Genomic DNA, 9,780 nt, shown 5'->3' with positions numbered 1-9,780 from the left:
ATTTATGGGGATCAAACCATAAATTTCCAAAAAAAATTAATCAGACTCCGATCTTAATTGAATCGGATGGGGGGGGGGGGGTGTTTAAATCCACATCCGATCTATACCTCCCCGAGTATATGCTTTAATCATAATTTCTCCTCCACTGTGAACTGCTTATAGTCTGTTGTAAATTCCAATAATCAAAGAATGCTGCATCAGGAAGAAAACATCCATCATCAGCTGATCTACAGCTGTTAGTCTGGACGTAACATTTAGATTTTCCGTGGCACTGTATTCAGATTTCAGACTAATTTCGCACTTAGATTTTTGCTTTTGGTACTTGTTACTTTGTTAGATGACAAACCCAAAGATCTTGCTTTCAATGTTATACTACCTTCTTGCGAAATTACAAACTAACCCATTTTCCGATCTCGCCCTGGTAGAAAGTGATGACGAGTCACGAGTTGACGACGTTTTCAAAAGCAAGTCTTAACAAATATTTCCCCCCTCGTGTAAGAAGCCATTTGAAAACCTGGAACATTCCATTTCCAGTTACCTCTCTGAAGCATGTCTCAGAATTCATGCCCATATGCACTAACTAGCTTTCAGCAATTCAGCATGGTGCAGATGGTACTGCCAGCATGTTATGCAATCAACAGAGGGTGTATGCATCACATCCCGCTTACAAAGATCCAATGTTGTGAGAACTGAGAACAGTAAAATAAGAACATTTTGGTGACCTTGGTGTCCATTGTAGACAAGGGAAATCATTACAGCAAGAACCAAGAACATTCAGGTGATTTGATATTTTCCTTTACAGAGAGCCCCATTAATCATCAACAAACTAGACAAGCAAAGCGTACTTCCACAGTATTCATCAATCTATCTAGAGGAAATATGTTATGCATCCGTAAACTGCATTCATCTGAAACAAGTGTTAGAAACTGAGTAACCTATGTAAATACAAATACCTAAAACTGTCTTCAAAACAACCACCCCTTAATATCGTTCATAGGAAGATGGACGCCCTCCCCTGCTGGGACGATCATAAGGGCCTGGCCTGTCCCTGTAACTTCCTCCTTCATAACGAGCTGGACCACCACTTCCATACCGGTCACCACCACCACCTCTTGGGCCACCATCCCTATCATAGTTTCTGTCCTTTCCATAACCATTCTGCGGATACCTGTCTGAACCCCCATATCGATCACCTACAAAGCGATCCCCACTGGGGGGATAGCGGTCATTGGCATAACGATCACGGCCCCCATATCTCGTGTCTCTGCTGTCAACACGGTCCCTGTCACCATAGCGTCTGCCATCATAACGATCATCCATGTGGCGATCATTGTAACGGTCTCCTCCAAAGCGATCCCCTCGGCCACCACCACCACTGAACCTAGAATGTGAAGAGAACCGTCCACCATCACCACCACCTGCTGAAGGGCATTCCCGAGCCCAATGTCCTGGCCGCCCACACTTAAAACAGTCAGATCGTCCTGCAGACCTATCTCCTCCTCCATAGCTGCCTCTTCCACCTGATGAGTAACCTCCACCATAACCATACCCTGGTTCATCTCCCCCCATCTTGGGCTGAGCCTTGTTCACCGAGATAACTCTGCCAGCTAGTTCCCGGCCATGCATCTCTCTAATAGCGTCTTCCATTCCCCGTCGATCTGCAAATGTCACAAAACCAAATCCACGAGGGCGGCCTGTATCTCTATCCAACATGATCTACACAACACAACAAACTAAGGAACTGATACCAAGTGACAGTATAAACGCAATTAACAATAATGATATTTGTTTATTGATGTTAACTTCAATGATAATTTTCATAAATTTCAAACTAACAAACAAGCAACTCATTCAATTCAAGAGATCCCAAATTAAATTTCATGTGCAATCATCTGGCTTTTCCATTGAGAAGATCCCAAATTTTACACAAGAACATGCATAATATTGTCCAATGCTGTTACAATGGCACTACCAATAATAATACTAAAATAAATGAATGGACATTTTAATTTGTAACCAAAAAACATGAAGTTTGTATCTAAAACACATACAGCATTGGCATCCACTTGAGGTTCAAATCAATTGCACCAAAATATCTGATTTCTTATTATAATAAATGGATGACTGTAGTAGCAGGTCAGTCAAAGTTCTCAACAAAATTAAGCTGAGCAAAATGGTAGCTATTCCATGAAAGGCACGAATGATGCTACCATCCTCCTATAAAGAGAAATACCATTAACGAGTATTGAAATCTGTGTGAAATAAATGGATTGGTAACTAAAAGAGAACATGTCAAAACCAAAGAGTTCAGGTTTGAATTTGAAAGAAAGAACAAAGAGAAGAAAAGAAAAGGGAAACAAATAAACCCTCAACATGACAGACATGCATTTACAGGAAAAGTAAATCATATTTCCTTGTTTTCTTCTGTGGCAAATAGGCCTATTAGATTACAGGTTAAGGCATCCCTCAAGGGAACGTAATATAGCCTACAAATCACACAAGTCTATGACTAATTGACCATAATCGCCTTTTTTCCTATTCATCATCTATCAATTGCAGTAAATTAATTTCCAGATGCAACCTTTTATTTTTCTCATAGAGAATGTAGATTTAACATATAAAAATACAAAATATCAGCCAAGGCTGTAAAGGGCAGATAGTAATACTAAAACATATGATGGGTATGTTATAATTATAACCAAAAAATAAAGCATATAATTTACATGTAAAACATGCAATACTGGCACTTACCAATTCAATCACATCAAAGCTAACTGAATTCCCACTTTCATAATATAGATGGTTGTGGTACCAGGCCAACCAAAGCCCACAACAAAATTTAGTTGTGCAAAACCTTAGCCTTTCAATTTAAGGGAGCAAGGATGTTACAATCCTTGTAAATTCATAAATCAGAACCAAATAATTATATAAAATAAAACCTAATGCAAGAAACTACACAAGTCAATCATTAACAAAAATAGAGATCATGTATTGTGGGAATCTGGCAGAAATGGTTATAAGCTTATGAATTACAGGTTAAGCCACCCTCAAGGGGATGTAACCTACAATACTAATAAATCAACTCTCTTTCAGGTCATATCCTATATAATGTTAAATTGCTAATAAGAGTATGGTCACCTTTTTCTAATTTATCATCAATTGATTGCAGGGACTTTCAATTTTAATATACTCCGAACAAGAAGGAAAAAAGCTTAAAGAAATGCTGAATCACTAGAATGGAGGGGGCAAAGTGTTATCAATGAAGATCATTTTGGTCTCTCTAGTTGATGTGATAAACTAGTCAGTGCATGGTCAATAAAAAAAAGATAAATCTATATTTAACATACTGATGGCATCTCAAAAATATGCTAATATAGAATTATAGACTATAAGAATGCAATATAAAAATGATATGAGCATCTATTTTGTTGTCTTTGTTTTACAAACATAAAAGTTATGATGCATGGTCTACGATAGGGAATTACAGCTCCAAAGGACTGCAATCTCAACCACATATTGTGCCTTCCTTGTGGCAGCTTCATACCAGCATACCACTTATTGGAAGAAAATTTACAAAAACTCCTCTATGTTTTCTTTAATTTCATGGCTTTTTTCTATTATACCATCAGCCAATCATGTTCCATTCTGAATATTTAAAGAAACATTATTAATACAACAAATTATTAACATATTCTATATCATTTCAATAAGTTAGAGATACAAACAAACAAATAAAGCTTTAAATAACTTTGTGGTTGACAATTGAATAGTCAACTTAGTCAATGCTTAGTCATCCTAGATGACCATATCATGAGTGTTGACTGACTAATTAGTGATGCAGTTGGTCTGGACCTCAATTGACTAAAAGAAAGGATTTTACACTGTTTATAGCATAGATATCAAATTACAATGGCAGTCATGGGATAACAGTAGTTATTCCTAGTTGTCACTTATCAGGATGGCCTGTTGGTTAAGGGTGTCAATGGATCAGTTTTGGATTGGACCCCGTGACCTGTCCAGTCCAAAATCAATTTGGACGGATTGGATGGACCAACAAGACATATTGGATTGGACCTGATCCATCTAATAAATTTATATTGGATTGGGTTGGATTAAGGCAATATCTGGTCCATTGATATAAGATAAGAATACAGGTGTCAATGGACCAGGTTTGGGTTGAAACCAATTTAAATCAAAACGAATTTAAACAGATTGGACGGTCCAGACATTGAATTGAACCGGTCCAAAATGGTCCAAAATATTCATTGGATTGGATTGGACTTGGTCCATTTATAATGGACTAACATTGGACTGGATCGGATTGGATCAAGTCCAGTCCAATTGACACCCCTACTGTTGGTGGCACCTTGCCAAAAGAGATTGTACTGGATGGATGCCTCACCAAGCCCATGTTAGGATAGGCATCTGGGCATTGAGTCTAAACTTGATTGCCTTTTAATGTTGCTTAGCAACGTGGAAAATTTTACAAGCAGCAGAAAAGATAATTACAGCTCATAAAGAGAAAAAGTAGTTTCACCCAAGATGAACAGAGGAAAGGGATAAAAGAATGATCCACTAAAACCATTATAGCAACTCCCATGTATTGATGATCAGGTTGTTAAATATTTGAAGCCTTAGTTGTCCCTTGGCTGAGACACTATAGCTTGATGAAAAGGTTTTACAACTTCCTTATAGGAATCTTGACACGTGACTATTAGATACGTGAATTCCTGCAAAGAATTTCATAATCTAATTGTAAGTGATGGACCACAACCTTTAGAAAAAATATAATCGCACATCTAACATTTGGTCAAATTGATGCCCAGGTAATTTTCCCAATACCACAGCCCAAAAATCTGGAGAAAACTCAGACTACCAAAAGGGAAATAGCCAAGATGCTTTTGAATGGGGCGTTCATCATTCAATTCTTCAGGCATGATAGAGAAAAGTAGACAACAAGACACCCTCCTGCCTATATTTACAAAGATAAAAAAATGGACAGACTGTTGAACACAGAATTACTCAGAAAATTGAGAATGTCAAGCAATTCTGAACTTAAGTGTCCATGCAACACAACCTCTACTCTACCTGCTTTCCTTTTTCTTTTCCATCCCTCTTGGTCTTCATATGACAGTTGAAGACAAAGTAGAGAAGAATCTTAAGAGGCAGAGCTACTGAACCATGACTCAAGCACTAAGATTTTACGGTCCATGCAGCACTGGAAAGATATGGCATCTGTTTAGCACAAGAACAGGTTTGATAATGGTTATAGGGTATTTGGAAACATCAATCACCAAAACATCAGGCATAGAATGACATATGGTATGGAGAATATAAAATCAGAAGGAAGATTTCTTAATGAAACTAGATGATGTCAAATGTGGGAGGTTCCCCCCAAAAAAAATCGAGGTTTGGTTTCCAAGAGAATGCACCCACCAAGATAATATTAAGTAGAAGACAAACAAGAATTAGGCCTGTAAAGAGAAGCTAATACCAAAGATTATGGGCCCGTTTGGCGTGTCTTTTCACACAGTCTTTCGGTTGTTTACAAGCCACGAAGATCGATTTCCGGTCTATTTCTGTTTGGCACGTGGAAGATCTAGCCACCAAAAGACAGAACGCAGAAAAGACACAAGAAGCCCATTTTGGGCTGATTTCAGGAAGCTCCAAAATGAAGCTTCTCGCGTGGAAAGACGCGCGTCTGCCAAACGTGCTCCGGGCTACTCAGATCTTCATGCAAAAGCTCAATGCATCTTTTGCATGTCGGAGCTACCACAAGGTCTTCCCAAAAGGACATGCCAAATGGGCCCTATATTGATTAAAACAAATGAAATAACAACTTCTGTTATTGATCAAAAAATTAATTAAATAATAAGTTACCATTTAGTATATGCACAGCAAAAGAAAAAGTTAGTCATTTATGCCTAATTAAACAAAAAGAACCAATACTAAAGACAGACATGCATAAAATAACTATAGCTTTTAATGAAGTAAAGTCAAAAGTTCTTCGAAAGGGAATAATGGGTAAAACTAAATGCACAAGAACCTGTTCAACATTGACAAGAGTTTTCTTACTGAAAAGTGAAAACAGAAAAATGCACAAACTGCACTTCTCTTCCATCTGACTTGAGACATGAACACTGATCTCAAATTCCACTGTATCCAAACGTACGGAGTCCAATACACTACAAATAATCAGATAGCACCAAAGCTTCAAAAACAACTGATCTCTCCAACATATCTCAAAAATAAAGCCACTTGATCTAATCTCAAAACAAAAATCAACGGGATGTAGTTATGTTTCTAGAAGTAAAGCAGGAGGTAACATGGACACTAGTTTTTACAATAATTTACACCTAACTGATACATCATCCAAGATAACTGGCTTCAACAATTTTTATAATCAGATGCTTTTTCAGTCTGGATTACTTGCTGAATCAACATGCCCGCAAGCCAGTGTTGCCTTCTCCTGTTTCCATTTGTTTTCCATGAGAATCAGCTAGAAGTGCCGTAAATGATTACCAACACTCAACATAGTTTCTGACAAGTACAATACTGGTGGATAATCAAAGTGCCATCTTCCTCTTGATAATCACAACCACTCTACACCGCAAATATGTATCCACTAAGATGAATTGAAGCATAAACAAACTCCACTTAAAATTTCAATCCCAACTTACAGTAAATAAATCATCAAGCAGTGCCACTACCCACTAGCAAACCATCCAAATTGGATGTCAGGGATACTTTGGAGAATTCTTCTGTGTCTTGAAGGCAGGTGATTGAAGAATCCAACAACAGAAAACACTCACATGGTACACAAATAAACAGATTAACTATCTGAAATGGAGATCGGAAAATGCACTTCCTCAGTTCCTCTACAAAGTTCTGATTTTTAGGTCTTGTCTAACCTGTGAAGCATCCGCCAGATGAATATTTCACAACACCTAAGCAACAAGTGCAAAATCTGTCATCTGCCACTTGCTATAAAAGCTCTATGGGATAATTACCTTGATTGATAAAATCTCTACTACAATCCCAATTTATATTACGAAAAGGTTACTTGATGCAGTATCTTCCATCAAACTCAGAACTAGGTAAACTCAAGGGATAGAACTCACACTCTGAACTGAAATTGTTGACAATTGAAACTGGAAATTTTCCAATAATGTGATGCAACACTAAATAAACTGTACCAAAAAATCAAAAGTCTCATATAAATGGTCCAAAATTACTGTATCACGCTCATATAGCTAAGGAAAAACAAAAAGAGCTCAAATTGTTGTAACCACAAAATAATTCTGGCAGAAAAAAGAAATCACTTCCGGATCAAATTAACCAGAAACATTCAGCAACACAATCCTCAAGTTGAATCAACTCCCTAGAGAAGTTCGAACTAGTAGAAAACAAGTATCAAACCAAACTTCTTGTGTGGGAACTGAAGAGCACTGACTGATGGGTCTATCACGGGGATCAATTAGCAGATGGAGTTTCTAAAGGTGCCTAATTGCAGAAAGGTATTGCATAACATTTGTTGCAACTGAGAATCTGAAAAAATGAGCACTCTCTTGCAAGTACTTGCATCCTGGTGCATGATGTATCTGAAGTTGTGAAGTCGATCAACACCAGCTGATATCTCATACACAAAAAACATCAGCAGGAACTTTCACACTCATGCTCCCTTAGCAGGCTAACAAGGAATCAGGCACATGACCTCTTCTGCATTTCAATGTAAAAATCAACGAGTCATAATGAAGTAACAGTCTTTTGGAAGATTCCACACATAGTGAAAGATGGCATGCCATTTCAGATGCACTGCAACGGACCTCCTCAAGTTCCATGAGAAAAGAAGAATACAATTGTTCATTGTTTGACATGCACTGATGCGCATGCACAGAATGACAACATAGGCTGAATCATCCAAATCCAATTGAAGAATTTTGTTCATTTCAAATTAAGCAAACCTCTCACTTTCATGGTCCAGATCAACCTAGCAGCTTGCATAAAACAAAATGTGAGATTTGTTTTAACAGGCTGAAATGAGCAAACTTCTTCAAACAAATGGCTTTTATGCCATGGACATGAATGAAACAGTGCCAACCAGTTACATTTCATTTCCTTCTTTGTGGAGTCCAGAGGGTCCATCCATTTTCACAGTAAAAAGAATCTTCCCAATGTTTGTTACATTATTATGACCAGATGACTAGTCAATACTGATCTGTAGCATTGAATCGCACATCAAGAGCCTGCTATAGGGTTTCTTCATGATTGCAGACCAATGTTCCTTGCACAAATAAGACTCCTTTCCAACAAATTGCAACTGTAGCAGATGACTGGGAATCCAACCAGAGTTATATCAGTGAACTCAATGCAAAATAATAGATATCTAGATGCCTCTCTTTATGCAGATACTTCCCAGCTTGATAATCTCAAAACAGAAACATCTGAATAAAATGTAATCAAACAAAGGCCATCAAGCATCCCAACCCAATGCAATCCAATTGACCAGCAATCTCTCATAGGACCCATCTAAGGCGTTTCAAGAGATCAAACCACCATTCCATAAAGACAACAAAACACAAGAAAGACAATTAATACATTGGGGGATGAAAGCAAAATAGGAAAGGTACATAAGAACTTAAGAGCTAAAAAAACAAACTTATGTAATGTAAGACAGATGGAAGAGCAAAACAATGAATCAGATACTTGACATTAATATTATGTAAAGGCTTTAGGATAGTCAAATGAAGCAATTACAATCTTAACATTAATAGATACTTGAAATGTGCTTGGAGTAGGAACAAAGAATAATCGAATTTGAAAAGCCACATAGAATGGAAAAATTCCAGATTTAGCCTCCTTAAAATGAACCATAGATTTCGAAAACTTTGGTGTTCAGGTCTTAATTCTTGACCGAAGCGTTCAGAGTATTACACAATAGAAAACAATTGCAACAAAAAAAAATGTGGTAGTACTATGTACTAAATACCAATGACGAAATCCTTACCTGAGACTCGACAATCTTCCCGTAACGGCTGAATGCATCTTCGAGTTGCCGCTCTGTAGTGTCCCATGATAGACCTCCAACAAAAATACGCATCTCTTCCTTTCCAGCCATCTTCCGGAACCCTGGAAACAATCAAAGAACGAAACAAAACCCTAAAACCCGTTTAATCCATCGAGTTTCGATTTAATGACATTAATTTCAAAGAAAACAAAAAGAAAAAACATATTTTGCGATCCAAATGTTCGCAGAAACTAACTAAGAAAGAGAAGGAGAAGAGGAGAGGAAAGGAGAGACTGCTTACAGTTTCACCCCTTTTCTCTGATGTAATGTAACAAGAGTGCTTGCTTCGAGTGGTTCGTCCTCTTTGCTTCACCGTGACTCAAATTGATGTAGAAGCGAAACCCTAGAAAATGGGTGACGCGCTCGTTCTCGCCTTTTTTTGCTTTTTTCTTTTATCTAATTGACTAATTATATTTAACTATTTTCTTGCACCACGCTTAACAATTGCTAAAACCTCCTTTATCGTTAATGCTCCGTCGTAAACCGTTCGCATGTAACGTTGCGTAACTGTTATATTTATCAAAAATTCCTAATTTACATCTAAAATACCACTAGGTTTTTAGTAAAGAAATGAGAGAATTATAAGGATAGTTTAAGAAATTTAATCCAAAAATAAAAAGGAAACGAGGACTAGGAGGGAAGGTGAGGGGCAGAGGATATAAAAGAACAAAGAAGCGAGGTGATTTGTAAATAACTAAATACCCACTGAATTT

General features: G+C 37.5%; 1 protein-coding gene across 2 annotated transcripts; it reads right to left on the bottom strand.

The window, feature by feature from the left end:
- Window positions 1-707: 707 nt before the first annotated feature.
- LOC104604541 (glycine-rich RNA-binding protein RZ1B-like) lies at window positions 708-9,449 on the bottom strand. Of its 2 annotated transcripts, none has more exons than XM_010268920.2 (3): window positions 9,309-9,449; window positions 9,008-9,129; window positions 708-1,716 (listed from the first exon to the last, which is right to left on the bottom strand). In XM_010268920.2, the coding sequence occupies exons 2-3, from the start codon at window positions 9,116-9,118 to the stop codon at window positions 982-984; spliced, it is 846 nt and encodes a 281-aa protein (XP_010267222.1). In that variant the 5' UTR covers window positions 9,119-9,129; window positions 9,309-9,449; the 3' UTR covers window positions 708-981. The 2 variants fall into 2 exon arrangements, with proteins under 2 accessions (XP_010267222.1, XP_088745368.1); XM_088889242.1 differs by having other exon boundaries at window positions 708-8,529; window positions 9,309-9,432.
- Window positions 9,450-9,780: the final 331 nt, after the last annotated feature.

This window comes from Nelumbo nucifera, chromosome 6, assembly GCF_055504915.1.
Source record: "Nelumbo nucifera cultivar China Antique chromosome 6, China Antique-T2T, whole genome shotgun sequence".
Classification (NCBI taxonomy): Eukaryota; Viridiplantae; Streptophyta; class Magnoliopsida; order Proteales; family Nelumbonaceae; genus Nelumbo; species Nelumbo nucifera.
The sequence above is the reverse complement of the archived record's forward strand: the minus strand, read 5'-3'. Positions and strand labels throughout refer to the sequence as shown.